Here is a 16,750-nt window from a genome sequence, read left to right on the forward strand (position 1 = left end):
GTTGTTAACCATTGTCATAAAACAATAAGTGTACTAACTGTTTAGTGAGAAACTATTTGTTCTGTAAACCTTATCTAAAGTACAAAAAAAAAAAAAAAAAAGAAAACACCCTCTCCCTGTCATTCTGTTGCTCACTGCCACGCGGCTCCCTGTTCACTTTCTCCTCCACTGTCCCCCACCCCCGTAAACCTTCCCTTTCCCACATGTCTACCCTCCCCCTGTTGTAGTAGCCCTCTGGGGAGTGCCCTCTGGTGTCCTGCTCTGATGGCTGTCCTCAGGAGATCGGCCCCTTGCCCAGATTCTGAACAACCAAGGGGAGCCTACAAATAGGTTAGGAGTATTCCAACATTATTTATTTATGCTGTGCCAATACCTGGAATGTCCTTCTTTCAGCTTCTTTGACAAAACCCTTTCTCAAGGCCCAACTCAATATTATCTCCTCTGTAAAGCCTTCCCCTTCTCAGTTCAAGTAGAATTAACCTTCCTCTGTCCCCTCAGAGCTCTTTATTATTATAACAATTCACATATCGCATTATAGTTGAGCGTGTGCCGCCAAACATTCAGACTCACAAGACTGCTCCAGCCCTACTTGGCACTAATTTCAAGGTGGTACAGGACAGGAACCCTAGCTCACCCGAAGGCAGTGTCGAAGATTCCTCCCACCAGGTGTCCTTGCAGCAGTCAGTGCCGGAGTCCGTGTCGGGGGGCTGTTCTCCTCACCTGCCCCACAGATGGCAACTCCTGTGCAAGGACACAAGATCCCCATTGGGCAGGTACAGGAATCTCCATGGCTTAAAAAATCTCCAGCAATTCTCACTAGGCAGAGCTTTCAGAGTCCCAGCAAGGGACACACCCAAATCACAAGAGTCAGTGCACTCAGGGAGACCCCAAGCTGTGGGGTCCACGTCTAGTCCTTCCCAGCCCAGACGCAGCTTTCCAGTTGAGGTCATTTTCATCATGAGCAATGCTGCCTAGTAACACAGTTACTTTGTGCAATTCAGGAACCCATCTGCAGGGTTATAAAGAATGTTTGCGTGTACGGCTTCACTGCACAATTAACCAGTGTTGGTTCTTCTTATGTTAACTTATTAGCTGAAAAATGTTAACATTTTAAAACTTGCATATCCTTGTTTATAATGAGATTAAACATTCCTCCTCCCTTTGTTTTATAGTTGTATTTCTTCTTTTTCTTTTAAAAAAAAAAACAAACTCCCATTGCCATCAAGTCGATTCCAACTCTTAGAATTGTATACAGATTTGCCCAATTATTCATTGGGGTGTTTGGGATTTTTTTTTTATATGAGGCCTTTTTTTTTATATTATTTTAATTATGCAACAAATACATGAATCTATTCTTTGTAGAAAATTCAAACATTTCAGATAAAGCTCAAGACCCCTCAACCATATGAGGTCTTTTAGTCCATTCAAAATTTATGCTACAATATGATCTGAATGAGTTTCCTCGGAATTTCTAAGAATGAATTTATTAAACCATATTTCCTCTTCACATTCATTTGTAATGCCTTCTTTGTCTTTTATTAATTTTTTTTTAGATATAGATTGGGGGCTTACTTATTCTGTTCTTTTGATAAGCCATTTGTTTTTATGACACAGACTATATTTTGATCTGATGGAGTTTGTCTTCCTTTTGTTTTCAGATTTTTAGTTTTATCTGAGTGTATATGTTATTACGTAGGTATTTATCTGTTCTTACTTTTCTTGTCTACCAGATGATTTTTTAAAGTCAGTTTTTACTCCTGGAAATAGAGATGCTATTGATTTAAGTTTGTTTATTCATATCTACTTTATTCTAAGCTCTTTTCTCAGTTAAAATAGCTTTCAGCTGATTGCTTTAGAAATCTCTATCTTCAAGTTCACTGCTCCTTCTTCTGGCTTGCTGCACTGGGAACCATTCACTTCTATGACAATAACATTTCCTTATTTCAAGAAGAGTGATTATGATTTTTCTTCTAGGTGGCAAATATTAAGAAGGAAACTAATATTGTGTGGTACAAAGATGAGAGAGAGATATCAGTGGATGAAAAACATGATTTTAAGGATGGTATATGCACCCTACTTATAACAGAGGTAGGTGATATAAATGTGAAATGTTGTATATTCTTTCTGTACCCTATGTTCTCCCAAAACCATAGACTAGATTCTGTGTTCCCTTCTTGCTAGGGGATTTACTATAATACCTTGCTTCTCTCTGTTTTCAAGATCCTTGCCCCTGACGTCATCCTCCCCCGCCACCAAAAAAAGCTGTAGAAACATAAGAACTTTTCTGGCCTTGTGATATCCAACCCCTATTGGCTGTCTTATGCATGGATGAGGGGTGGGGCAGTTAAGTGTATCCTTCTTTGTCTGTACTTAAACCTCGTGATAACTTGTTCCCTAAAGACACAGAGACCATCAGACATAGTATTAATTTAAGTACAGAATTTTATCCACTTTCTGTCTAAAGGGGCACAGCGTTCAAATGTATGTGATCCTTTGTTTTTAATAAATGAAGGCAGAGTAAAAGTTAAGGACTTTGATCCTTGGATCAATGATAGCCTCAGAAGGTAGAAAAACCAGCAATGCTAGCCGGTCCACCTTGACCGGGTGCCAGCATCACCCGCATGGATAGATGCTCATTCAACATGTGTTTGGTTGGCAGCTCCATAAATCACAGGGCCGTAAGCATGCAAACACCATACCCTGAGTCCACGATCAATTGCAGTGTGGTATCTTTATTCCCCCTTCAGTTTTCAAAGAAAGATGCTGGGATTTATGAGGTGATCCTGAAAGATGACCGAGGGAAAGACAAGAGCAGACTGAAGCTTGTGGATGAAGGTCAGTCCACCAACTGCTGAGGTCCGCTTTGTGTGTTCTATATGCAGGTTAGGAGAGTTAGGACTGAGTCTGGGCTGATGATCGATATCATGCTGATTTTTGGCCCAAAGATTTTGTGTTAATTGAAATTCCAGCAGAGCAAACTACTGCTTTATTCAAAAATACTTCACTTTTTTTAGTCTTCCTAGAAATCAAAAGTATACTCTTGATCCTCAGGGAATGTATAGGCCACAGTCCAATAAGGGTCTGTTTTCAATTTAAACCATCATTTTTGTTTCAACTAGATAAAAGTGTTCCAGGATTAAAAACATCTGTGAGAAGCATGTAGCAAAATAGTTCACAGTTAAAAGGTGGTAAGAAAAATTTAGATATGAAATTCAAAGCCTCACAGTTACTAGCAGAGCAAGAAAGCAATTTTCATTTTTCAGAGACTACTAAAGACAAACATATCATGGAAATGAAAACTTACATGTGGCCCTCAAACTTCCAGTTTTGTTCCTGTATGAAATCTTTTAACAGTATAGCTAACAAAGAGCAGGAATTTGGTTTGATTTCGTTTTCCTGTTTTTGGTGGAAAGCCAACCCCACTATCATGGCGTTGATTCCAACTCATAGCAACCCTGTTGGGTTTCCAAGGCTGTAAATCTCTACGGAAGCAGACTGCCACATCTTTCTTCCATGGAGGTGCTGGTGGTCTCGAACCACTGTCCTTTCAGTTAGCAGTCAATCACTTTAACCACTGCACCACCAGGGCTCCTTGGTGGAGGAATGACCAAATGTGCTTATTGGCAAGGCATTATTAGACTGAGGGAGAGCAAGAAACTTGATGGCTAATTCATTATGGATTGATGACACAGATAAGCAACCTTCCTCTGTGTAAACCCAGCCTTCCTGGGATTTAGGAAGAAAGAATCCTAAAGGCAAGGACTTTCCTGGAAATTGTGTTGTGGCTCTTACCCTAGAATGTAAATACAGTGACAGTTACAAAGAATCAGAGGGAAAAAAACAACAAAATAAGCAGGAGTCTTTTAAAATTTGATAAAAAATTAAGTTATTCCTTCAAATAGCACTTATTAATTAGTCAACAAATTCTCCTTGTAATCAATACCCTTCACCAGACAGGGAATTTTTGAGAGCATGATACTGACTAACAATTTGAGATTTGAACTTACACTGAAAATTTTTATGCTAAACCTTTGTCTATGAATCTCTACCCACAGCCTTTAAAGAGCTGATGACTGAAGTATGCAAAACAATCGGTAAGTCAGTGTTCTCCCCACAACGATGCTCCATTATTCTCTCGCCGGAATAGACTTACTAATGCGTGGATGTGCTGTGTCCTCTTTCAGCTTTGTCTGCTACGGACCTGAAGATCCAGAGCACCGCCGAGGGGATCCGGCTGTATTCCTTCGTTCCTTACTACCTGGATGATTTGAAAGTCAGCTGGTCCCAGAAGTACGTAAGTGGGAACGTACTTGTGGTGTAGAAATTCCTTCTCCACTGGGGAAAAAGAAAGTGGACGAAAAAAACAACCTTTCTGTTTTCCTCAGATAGGAAGCCTCTGACACCCTTGGCTTCTCAGGGCCTGACGCTGAAGAGCACGAGACCGAAGCACCCTGTCTGTCCGCTTAGCATGACGGTAGCACTTTCCCTTAACGCACACATTGTGAGGCCAGGGATGGCTACAGTACATCTTTCTTGGTAACCTGAGAAGTGTTGTAATTCACAGCCATCTTTGTACTCTAACCTCCACCTCCAGACAGGGTCGTGCTTGGGTCATCTCTGCTTTGCCAGGCATCCAGAGCCAGATCTCTATCCCTCTCTTGCTACATACAGCCAGGGCCGAATTATGCAATAAGCAAGGTACGCATGGGCTTACTTGTGCTTACTTACTAATCTGTAGTGCAAGATTTCACCTGGGTTTCACCAAACATGGTGTGGTCTGGAACAAGACTGAAGCAGTGTGCACCAAGAGGCACCAAATTTCCCTTTATATGAATTAATCTAGAGGAGTGTCCAAGTTATTTTTACAGCAAGTGGCTCTGTTGGGCATTACCATGTTTCCTATTCACCCTCAGAAGACTTTGGAGACTCCAAGATGTCTTTGGGGATATGCATTTGGACAGGATTGTACCTGAAGATCTGCTCTAATCCCAAAACTATCTTTGTGGAGTTATGGAGGAATTCTATTCTAGTTTACCCCAGAGATTCCAAGAGCCTAAATAGGTCTCCAAGTCAAGCCAGCCCTTTCATTTCAACTCTTAACAATGTCCTTAACCTCCGTGCTTTCTTGCAATTTTCTGAGCTGAAAGATAACAGAAGCCTGGCATAGATAATGTGATGGGGGCACAGCCACATCAGTCCAATCTTAGGATACAGTGGACACTCATTCTAAACTGCAAACTGTTCTTCAAAGCCCCGCTGAGAAGTAGGGGCATTCTGGTATCCCCAGGAGGAAGCAGATAATGTTTATTACATCTAGCATTTAGTGGCACTTACAGTATGCCAGGCACTGCTGTAAACCCTTAGATGTATGAAATTATTTAATATTCACAACAACTCTGTGACATAGGTACGACCTCACTTTAGTGATAAGCTCATGCTCGGGGAGGTGACTTGCCCAAGGTCACACAGCTAGGTGGGGGACCCAGGGCTGAACCCAGCCAGCCCAGCTCCAGAGCCCAGACTCACAGGGCCCTAGCCCCTGTGTTCAAGTTGTACTAAAAGTCTAGGTTGTACTAGAATTGGGTCCCACAAAGCAATAATGTGTATTTTCTTTAAAACTACTTTTTTGTTATGTACAACAGTGTGATTTATTATTATTCATTTCTTAAGTTCTGAAAAATGAGAAGAAGTAAAATTCCAGGGTAGAATGCTTGGGGTTTCTTTCCTTTGTTCTATTTCCTTCAGAGGACATTTTAGGAAAGTAATTATAAGTTAAAATCGATCAAATTCTAGGAAATTCCTCTGTGACATCTAGGACATTCTAATATATCAGCCTGAAAAATAAGAGAGATAAATTAGTTGACTCATCAGTCAAAAAGCTTTATATCATCTCTAAAAAAATTACTTGTTCAAAAAATTAGAACATTGAAAATATGCTTTGAGGAAATGGATATTACAGTAGCAAGGCATAAATGTCTTAAGTTATTTGGTCTAGTTAGCTAAACGCATTATTTTTGTATTTTTTGTCTCTGGAAGATTCAGGAACTAAAGGATTGTCTTCAAGTACGTATGTGGTATAATGGGAGAAATCTTGAAATGGGTTTTAGTCTTGACTTTGCTCCTAAATTCCCATGTGATCTTAGGCAAGTCACTTAATTTTCTGAACTTCACTTTTCTCTCATATATAATAGGAGTGGTAATACCTACTGTATCCCAAAAGATTAATAGATTCAGTGAGATAATCAAAATGGTAAACCATGAAGTACTCTACAAATGTATGATACTATTTTGCGTATTAGCCAGAGTGTTAAGAATTTAAACAGATTTGTTATAGCAAAGCAAAAAAGGGGAAGACCCTCAACGAGATGGATTGACACAGTGGCTGCAACAATGGGCTCCAGCATAACAACAATTGTGAGGATGGCGCAGGACCGGGCAACATTTCATTCTGTTGTCCATAGAGTTGCTAACAACAACAATTACAGCAAAGCAGAGGACTATCTGTCCTTCTGTCTAACACTCTAAGACATATATGTTGCTCAGGCTAAAGTCTGCAGGGTACAGATGAGTTCCTTTACCCTACATTTTATAACATTTTAATTTTTAATATCTTTTAAAGAATGTGATGTTACAAGAAAAATGCTAAAGACATATTTGAAAGCTAAAAGGTTTTTTTGGTGGAGAATTTTATTTTCCTATTTTTTTAATGTTCATTTTGCTTATTGCAACTACAAACATAAGACATGTTTGTTTTAGAAAATATGTTTATAATCTTATATTGCAAAATAGAAGGAATTTATAATATAATATTATCCCTGTTAGTTTGTCTTATGGTGGTTGCTTGTGTGTTGCTGTGATGCTGGAAACTATGCCACCGATATTTCAAGTACCAGCAGGGTTACCGATGGTGGACAAGTTTCAGCAGAGCTTCCAGACTAAGATAGACTAGGAAGAAGGACATGGCAGTCTACTGAAAAAATTGGCCACCGAAAACCTTACGCGAATAGCAGCAGAACATTGTCTGACATAGTACCTGAAAATAAGCTCCTCAGGTTGGAAGGTACTCAAAATACAACTGGGGAAGAACTGCTTCCTCAAAGTAGAGTCAGATGGATCTTGGCTGAAAGCAGAGAATACCAGAAAGATGTTTACCTGTGTTGTTGACTATGCAAATGCATTTGACTGCGTGGATCGTAACAAACTATGGATAACATTGCAAAGAATGGGAATTCCAGAACACTAAAGTGTATTCATACGGAACCTGTACATAGACCAAGAGGCAGTCCTTTGAACAGAACAAGGGGATAGTGAGTGTTTAAAATCAGGAAAGGGGTGTGTCAGGGTTGTATCCTTTCACCATACTTATTCAATCTGTATGCTGAGCAAATAATCTGAGAAGCCAGACTATATGAAGAAGAACACGGCATCAGGATTGACATTAACAACCTGTGATGTGCAGATGACACAATCTTGCTTGCTGAAAGCAAAGAGGACTTGAAGCAGTTACTGATGAAGATCAAAGACTACAGCCTTCAGTATGGATTACACTTCAACATAAAGAAAACAGAAATCCTCACAACTGGACCAATAAGCCACATCATGATAAACGGAGAAAAGATTGAAGTTGTCAAGGATTTCATCTTATTTGGATCCACAGTCAACACCCATGGAAGCAGCAGTCAAGAAATCAAACGACGTATTGCACTGAGCAAATCTGCTGCAAAAGACCTCCTTAAAGTGTTGAAAAGCAAAGATGTCACCTTGAGGACTAAGGTGTGCCCAACTCAAGCCATGATGTTTTCAGTCACCTCATATGCATGTGAAAGCTAGACATGAATAAGGAAGACCGAAGAAGAATTGATGCATTTGAATTATGGTGTTGGTTAAGAATATTGAATATACCATAGACTGCCAGAAGAATGAACAAATCTGTCTTGGAAGAAGTACAGCCAGAGTGCTTCTTGGAAGTGAGAATGGCAAGACTTCGTCTCGTGTACTTTGGACATGTTATTAGGAGGGACAAGTCCCTGGAGAAGGACATCATACTTGGTAAGGTGGAGGGTCAGCAAAAGAGAGGAAGAGAGGAAGACCCTCAGTGAGATGGACTGACAGTGCCTGCAACAATAGGCTCAAACATAGCAGTGACTTTGAGGATGGCACATGGGGTCGCAATGAGTCGGAACCAACTCAATGGCACCTAACAACAACAAAAACATCAACATAGTTTTATAAGCCATACTATGAACATTTTGGAGTACTTCCTTCCAGACTTTTCTCTATGCATAACTGTGACTATAATAGTGTACTTTTGTATAGTGCTTTTTTTCTTATTTCTTCACATTTTTACAATCTCTTCATAAAGTTTCTTTTATGAAACTATACATCACTCAGAGTATATCCAATTACTTTTTTCGCATTTCATCTAGCAGTATTTCTGGGCTGTGAGATCACAAAATAACGGGGTTATAAACCAAGAAACCAAACCCACTGCCATTGAGTCTGTTCCAACTCATAGCGACCCTATAGGACAGAGTAGAACTGCCCCATAGGGTTTCCAGGGAGCGGCTGGTGGATTCAAACCGCTGACCTTTTGGTTAGCAGCCATAGTGCTTAACCACTGTGCCACCAGGGCAAATAGGGTTATACTTCTGTTTATTCTCCTGTAGAGAATATAATGTATGGGTCTGCTTATGACCCACTATAAAATACTGAGAAACTCGTGTTCAGGGACAGAGGACATGTCTCATTCATCGTGGCAGCAACTCTTCTTTTTACTTACTCTTGGCTCTGCTGCCTCGTGCATATTTACATATGTCGTAAATAGCCTGTAACCAAGCATGTAAATAGGTGTCAGGCACAGATGGGCCTCCTTAAGTGTGTTTTGGACCAGCTGATATGTAACCATCGATCATATGTAGTTTGGCCTTTTGGTTTTAAAGACTCCCTCAGTGCTATAAATAAACCCAAGCAAAAACAAAGATAATACCACTGGGAAGTGTTGGTTTGCTCTCTGCTCTGGGCTCCAGACCGCTATTGGGAATTAAATGTTATATTTAATATCAGACTATCAGCACCCCCTCCCCTACCCCCTGAGCCTTGGAATCTAAATTCTGTGCTTCAGGGCCAGAAATTTCTCTGAAGCATTGAAATAACATATGTGGACCCCATGTTATTTAAAAACCTGCAAAACTTTATGTCAAGACCTTCAAGAGGAGACAAAGTAAAGATCAGCTTTAGATGAGAGCAAACACTAATGATGTTTTCTTTGATTTTAACAGTGGAACTGCTGTTAAGTACACAGATAGAGTTAAGAGTGGGGTCACTGGGGAGCAGATCTGGTTACAAATCAATGAACCCACTCCCAATGACAAAGGGAAATATGTAATGGAGCTCTTTGATGGCAAAACTGGACACCAGAAAACAGTGGATCTTTCTGGACAAGGTAAGTGATATTCTGCGCATTAGAACTTACTATAAAGTAAGTTTGAAAAAGAATGAAAGGTGAAAAGAGGTCATTATATTTGACGATTGAAAGATCACTGTTGATTCTGATGAAGCAGTTTTAAGTTAGCAGTGCTGCTAGAAGCCAGAACTCAGTGGGTGCAGAATGAGTGGAAAGTAAAGTGGGAACAGTAAGGATGTGCCACTCTTCCACAAAGGTGATTACAAACAAGGCTAGATGGATTTACAATCACTAGAGAAAGAGTATTTTTTCTAGTGTACAAACACTGAAAAAGAGCATTTCTATGATGAATGAAATTTGAGCATCTTCATAGAGTCCAAGACATCTGTTGAGTTGGAAGGACTGCAAGTGGGAGTGAAGGGAAATAATTGGGGCATCAAAGTTCTGAAGAGTGGAAGTTTTGAAATCAAGTTCAGAGGGATAAGTGTTGACTTTGGAAAGGAACAGGGATAACTTTTCTTCAGAAAGTAGATGGAAGTGTATGTGAAAAAGCAAAGGCAATACTAAGGGGAACTGAAGGAAGTTGGAGAAATCTGATCCTGAAGGCCTCAGACTTCTTGGTCATCTGCTGGGGGGGGTGGAGTTCTGGAGAGAATTGAGAAAAGGAGAAGAGAGTAATGAGAGGTGTGTACAAGAGGTTTCCACAGGAGAATAAAGACAAAAGGGGACACACAACTCTCAGTGTTAACAACACAGTGCCACTTCTCTCCCCCCACATCTTATTCTTTGCTAAAGAAATAAAATAGTCATACTAAGTTACTAAAGGAGGTGATGAACTTTTCCCTCCACATCTTCATATATCAAAATTGAACCTAAATATGCAATAGTGCTTAGCATTTTTTTTAGGCCTCAGAGAATATAGCCCTAACTTAGAGAACAGCCTTTCAGCCCTGTTTCAGTTGTTTTGTGCTGAGTCCCCTTGCCCTCACCCCCACCCCATCATGACTGGAAAGACTCACTGAAGGTCCTCTGCAGTTAACGAGGTCGTCTGTCTGCTCCAGAGGGACGTGGCTGTCTAGGCCAATCACGTACGTACAGTGTCCGGGGTTTCTTCTGCAGTCCATTTGACCATTTGAAACAATAGAAAAAGGGAAACAATAAGTGGGTGGGTAAATTTTTTTTTTAACCCTCTGGCCCATCAAAGCTTCCTTAACCCTCAAATCATCCTTAAGTAAAAGGCTGTAGGCTGCCTTCGCCCTGTCTCTGCTGCCATCAAAGGCGGGTAGCCCCAGCTGTGCACATCTGTCTCAGGGTAGCGGGTGGGAGAAGAACTGTACTCAGTTCTCAGCCGGCTTTACACCAGCTAGTCCATCCACTTCTTTACAGATGAGAAACAATAAGAACCAGAGACTTTAATTCTGACTTTATGTTTCTCATCTCATCAAACGAGGGGGATGGACTCATATTACCTATGTGTTTTCTAGACTTAAAATGTTAGGAGTCTACACCACAGAGGAGCTTAAAGATGGGTGAGGGCGTTAAAATGAAGCTGCCGTCTTGCCTGAAGTTCTCAAAGTGGCTTACTCCGCAGGCTAAGGAAAAGCAGTTTTTTTTAGAACCATATAGCTCTCATTTCCTTAACTCACTTGTCTTATCTCATCTCCATCAGGCAGAAGAAGCAGTGCTTCCGGCAGGCTCAGGCACACCTTGTGGTTACAGTAACTCATTGTGCCCTTTTACCCAAATACGCAGGCCAGACAGCGTAGCTAGAGACATTTACCCATCTAGCTGGGGGGCTGTGACGCCTGGGATAACTTAAGAGAAAAGCTTGTTTGCTGACCAGGATGCTTATTAGACAGCAACTGTTACTTGAAACAGACTTTTATTTCCATTTTATCTATGGTGAAGCTAATCTCTGCCTTTCTGTGTGAAGTTTTGAAGGTCTCTCGATGAATTAAAAGCTTGTAAAATCTGCCATTTTGTATTTTCTACCCAGAAAGCATTTGTTCCTCTTGTTGAGTACGTTAAGTAGGCTTAGTCTTGTCTGGACAGAACACAATTAACTCGGGCTGTGAATTATAATCAGCCCCTGTGTGTTGTCAATTCTGTGTGAGAAAACTCTAACTTGTCTTTTTTCTTTTAAAGCATATGACGAAGCCTATGCTGAATTCCAGAGGTTAAAGTAAGTCCTTTTCCTAGCAAATGCCACTTAAGTGCGCTAACTTCTCTGGAACATTGTGTGCTGCTCCCTGATCTGAAAGTTAGAGAGGACCTTTTATTCCAGCAAGTACACTCCAAACAGCACTTTCCACTGTTCCGTTGAGCAGCAAGATGTTTCTGAGGCAGTGAAATGCAGGCAGGGTTAACTACTTTGAATTAACACTGAATTCTTCTTTATTTATATGTTTGTTTCTTTCAACCACAGACAAGCTGCCATTGCAGAGAAAAGTAAGTAAATCACATTCCCATTTACCTGGCATAGTTTCAAAATGTAGCTTTTCCTTTGTATTAAGACAGCAGATGGAGGAAAGTGAAAGAGGTTTTTTTTGTTTCTTTTTTCAAAATAATAGATGCTCTACATTGCACATTATATTTTCATTTTAGTCTCTTGAGTAAGAATGCCTATAAAAGAAGGTCTCAGGTTACATTATTAGACTGTTACACAGCTCTTGACTTGAGCTACCAGCCAGACATCCTGAGAAATCTCTTGGCTGGAGATCACACAACAGGTTGTCAATCACTTGCAACCACAATGTATCAGAAAAATATATACACAATTAAAGAAAAGAAAAATCAAGAAACATTGAGAATTTTATATCAGGTAAATCACTGTAACTTGTCTCACAGTAGGTCCCTTAGAGCCCTGGAAGAGAAAACGTGCTCAGTAAGGCTATTATTACTCTTCATTTAACGAGACACAGTCCAAGTGAACGACCACCAACTTGCAAGTCTGAGTACCCAGAAACGTGCTTACTAAGACACATCCGTATCCCTTCATCTATCAAATGTTTGCTTCACAAACAAGATGTTTGGAAGAACTCAAACACTATTACATGACCCCAGGAGTCACTGGCTAATCCACCATCAGAATTAAATTTCTTTTTCATTGTGGGAGCCAGAATTTGAAAATTATTATAATTATTTGAAAATTATTATAATAATTTGAAAATTATTGAGGGCTAAAACTGTAGAGTCAACCCTGAGTAGGGATTGAAGGGAACGTGGAGGAGTGAGAGTAAAGCCATCCTTCCACCTTCCAATGGCTCAAGTCCTTCAGGAATGGGGTTTTTAACCCTCCTTTCTCCTCTGTTGCTCTCTTGGCTCCCGCCAAGGGTTTGTAACGCCGCTGCTAGTGGTGAACAGGGTAGATAGCAGTCCCAGAGGTGGAAGTGTGACCTGGAGCGTATCAGAGCAAGAGGAAGTATTGATCTCTTGTCTGGTCTCCAGTGTGTCCCTCCTGCTTCTGTCATCCACAAGCATTTGATGAACTCACTGATTCTTAAACTCCCTTGGGGACACAGAGGCTCCCTCCAGTTCATGGCCGCTTTCCTAGCTCTCTTGGTCACAGCAGTTTAGAGCTTGAGAAAACCTTAGAGATCTTCTCACTCTGTTTTTCAACTTTTATAAACCATGGCACACTTAATTCTAACAAAATCTTCCACAAAGACTCAATATACAAAATCGGCAAAAACAGAGTTAACTCTTAATTGAAGCTGAGATGAGTTTCTAGATTCCTAACGCAATACCCCCTCCTCATACTGGGGGCAGATTATCCAATAAGCAAAGTAAGCATGGGTTTACTTGTGCTTACTTACTAATCTGTAGTGAACAATTTCACAATTTCCCATGTGAAATTGTTCACTACAGATTAGTAAGTAAGCACAAGTAAGCCCATGCTTACCTTACTTACTGGGTCATCCACCCTGTTAGGGATTATAAATTTGAAAAGAGGCTTTGATTCTGCAGGAAGGTGCTGTGGGATTGAGAAAGAGACACATGCCAGCTGTACCTGGAAGGAGAATCTTAAATGTGGTGAAAAAATGTGACATTGTTCACTACAGATTAATAAGTAAGCACAAGTAGGCGGGTGCTTACCTTGTTTATTGGATAAGCAGCCCCTGCTCACACCTCTCAGGTACCTCAGAGATGTCCCATGGACCCTGTGAAGCAGAGTTTTGAAACTTAATTTCTACAGATCTAGTACAGCCCCCTCATTCTACAGATAAGGAGACTAAGGTCCACAGCATGAACATCGTGCAACAGGTCATGCAGGGAGTCACGTATGTCTGGGGGCCTCTGTACTGTACAGCCATAGGTGGCGGCCCTGGACACAACAACCAAGGACTAGAGGGACTAGTAGTAAAGGACTAGGACCCCACTACTGCAGCAGGAGAGGAGAAAGGGGAGCTGTCTAGGGAAGACCTCAAAGAAGCCCACATCTGCATGGGCCTCTTGATCCCCCTGGCACACAGCCCTTGTATTATGCAGCCTTTCTTAATCATAGGGAAACTCATAAAAGAGGCCAAGCAGGGCTTGGAAGCCGTCCATAGAGATCTGCCCCGCCTCCTCAAGCTTAGCACCACTAAGCTAAAAATAGCCATGAAAATTATAGAGTAGGTTGATTCAATAAAGCAATCTCAAGTTGGTATTTTAGGTATTGATATAGGTACCTGCATGCATGCATGGGAAATGTGAAGAAGGATTAAAATCTTAAATCACTGGATTATTTTCTTATTTTGCACATGAAACCAGGTATGAAATAACTGTAAGGAGGAGGGAACAAAATTGGAAAATTAGTTCACTGGGGTGGTGTTGGGAGTGTCGTCACCCGCCTCATCGTTTCAGAGACTAACCAGAAACGCCTGTGCTTGCAGATCGCGCCCGAGTGGTGGGCGGCCTCCCAGACGTGGTCACTATCCAGGAGGGTAAGGTAAGTACAGACACTCCTGTCCCCGTTCCTCCCACACGGGGAGTGGATTCAGTGCCCTTGACTTTGCTCCACATTTTACTGTGCGTTTGACTTCCTACCATCTTCACCTTGGTCCACCACTGCTTGTAGTTGACTTCAGAATAGCCAAACTCAAGGTTAAACATTCCATTTCCCAGTCATCTTAGTGTTTTGTAGGCTAAGCACCAGGATGGTCCCACTTTTATTAGCCAATTTGTCTCATGGGGACTTCTATAGACCACTAAGTGTCTTTCTAGTGTCACCCTTTAAAATCATGAGAGGCTGAAAATGTCCAGTCATGATTATGTGACAAATATAATGGAAGAAAGAAACAACCTCTAACACACGGTCGGAAATGGGTTGTACTCTTACTACCTCAGCCTGGAAGGAAAACCCTGCTGCTCAGTGTTATTTCTGCAGTTTCTCTTCTGAAGAAAACTGATTTCTTTCCATTTGATTTTAAACTGGGATTTCCTGGCTCTGTAATAATCCTTCTGAAAAGCAATGTTTAATCCAGACTCACTTTCTTCGTTCCTATGTTTCATTAAAACAAGCTTAATATACCAGCCACAGGGGTATGGCTGTGGAACAAACTTTTTCCCAGCTCTACAAGGCAATGAAGAAATACAACCTATGATTAGAACAAGGGTAGTCAAACAGAGCATGTGTAAACCCTTTAGTGTGAGGTAGATTTTATTCAGCTGTCATTTCTTCATGGCTGGAAAGTATGACCATAGTTGGCTGTGCTGTTTTTGTTTTTGAACTTTCTTATCCATTTTTTCTTACCTAATGAAGTTACAAATACCCAACTCACTGGGTCATAGTGGGAATGAAGAGAGAATGTCTGTGAAAGCACTTGGTAAACTCTTACTCCACCCTAAAGCAGGGGTAATAGTTTTCTATGACGCCAAAGGTGTTTGAGAGTTTTTTGTTTGGTTTTGGTAAAAGTTTTAACCCTCAAGTAATTGTAGTTTCTGAAATCATTTACCAGGTCTTCTCAGGTAATAAGATTAATGGCAATAGTTTGACTCATATTTTTCTTGCCAAAATGTATTGTAGAATAATTTAGTAAGAAATACTAATTAATGGTGGAAGGAAAACAAATTTCTTAATTAACCTAATTTTAAGTGGTGCTCCTGCACAAGAGGGAACAAGTGACTATGTAAGACCATTTAGAAGGATATTTAGAAGGATAATTTTTTCCCTGTATACTGGGAAGACTAGTTCTTTTCCTTAGGATTTCTGGATTTCAGTAAGAAAAAAAAATGCAAGAACGGAATTTAAAATATAAAGTAAATACAACACTACTAGCCATCAGGGCAATGCTAATTAAAACTACAGTGAAATGTCACAACACACCTATCAAAGGGCCAAAATAAAAAACAGTGACAACAACAAATGTGGGTGAGGATGTGGAGAAACTGAATCACTCATACATTGCTGATGATGTAAAATAAAATGGTACAACCATTCTGGAAAACAATTTGACAGTTTCTTAAAAGAACAAAACATGTAGTCACACTCCTGGGCATTTATCCCAGAGAAATGAAAGCTTATGTGCACACAGAAACCTGCTTAAGAATGTTCACAGTAGCTTAATTCATAATAGCCCAAAACTGGAAACAGCCCAGATACCGCTCAGTGGGTGTGTACATACCATGGAATACTACTCAGCAGTAACAAGAGATAAACTATTGATATACACAACAACTTGGATGAATTCCCTAGGAATTATGCTGAGTGAAAAATGGCAGACCCAAAAGGTTACACACTGTATAATTCCAATTTACATAGCATTTTAGAAATGGAGAACAGATTAGCGGTTACCGGGGTTAGGAATGGGGTTGGAGAGGGGGAGAAGTGGTGTGGTTACAAAAGGGCAACAGGAGGGATCATTGTGGTCATAGAAATGTTCTGTATCTTCACTGTGGTGGTGGATACACAAGCCTACACAGGTCTCTCTCTCACACACACACGCCACACACACACCATTCACACACACATGCCACACGCACACACACCATTCACATACACCACACACACCACATACCACATATACCATGCACACACATGCCACACACACACACACCACACACACGTGCCACACACACCATACACACACACACACCACACACACATGCCACACACACACCATACACACACACACACACCATACACACACATACCACATACCATTCATACACACTCCACCCACCATGCACACATGCCACACACACACCATTCACACATGACACACACACCATACACACCACACACACCACATACACCATACACACACACACCATGCACACACCACACACACACCATACACACAAGCCATGTACACATGCCGCACACACCACACACACACCACACATACACCACACACACACCACACA

The 16,750-nt window shown here is 40.8% G+C and overlaps 1 protein-coding gene across 6 annotated transcripts in view; it reads left to right on the forward strand.

Moving 5' to 3' along the window:
- Positions 1–16,750, forward strand: part of MYOM1 (myomesin 1) — a 191,192-nt gene that overhangs the window by 171,368 nt on the left and 3,074 nt on the right. For 4 of the 6 annotated variants that reach the window (XM_023742890.1, XM_023742888.1, XM_004388930.2 and 1 more), the window contains 8 exons: positions 1,975–2,088; positions 2,748–2,835; positions 4,056–4,094; positions 4,185–4,290; positions 9,279–9,442; positions 11,549–11,585; positions 11,829–11,851; positions 14,278–14,333. In XM_023742890.1, coding sequence (XP_023598658.1) covers positions 1,975–2,088; positions 2,748–2,835; positions 4,056–4,094; positions 4,185–4,290; positions 9,279–9,442; positions 11,549–11,585; positions 11,829–11,851; positions 14,278–14,333 — 627 coding nt within the window. Of the gene's footprint in view, positions 1–1,974; positions 2,089–2,747; positions 2,836–4,055; positions 4,095–4,184; positions 4,309–4,385; positions 6,925–9,278; positions 9,443–11,548; positions 11,586–11,828; positions 11,852–14,277; positions 14,334–16,750 lie in introns of those variants that run through there. The other 2 variants (XM_023742891.1, XM_023742892.1) reach the window with 2 other exon arrangements.

This window comes from Trichechus manatus, unplaced genomic scaffold, assembly GCF_000243295.1.
Source record: "Trichechus manatus latirostris isolate Lorelei unplaced genomic scaffold, TriManLat1.0 scaffold00222, whole genome shotgun sequence".
NCBI classification, from domain to species: Eukaryota; Metazoa; Chordata; class Mammalia; order Sirenia; family Trichechidae; genus Trichechus; species Trichechus manatus.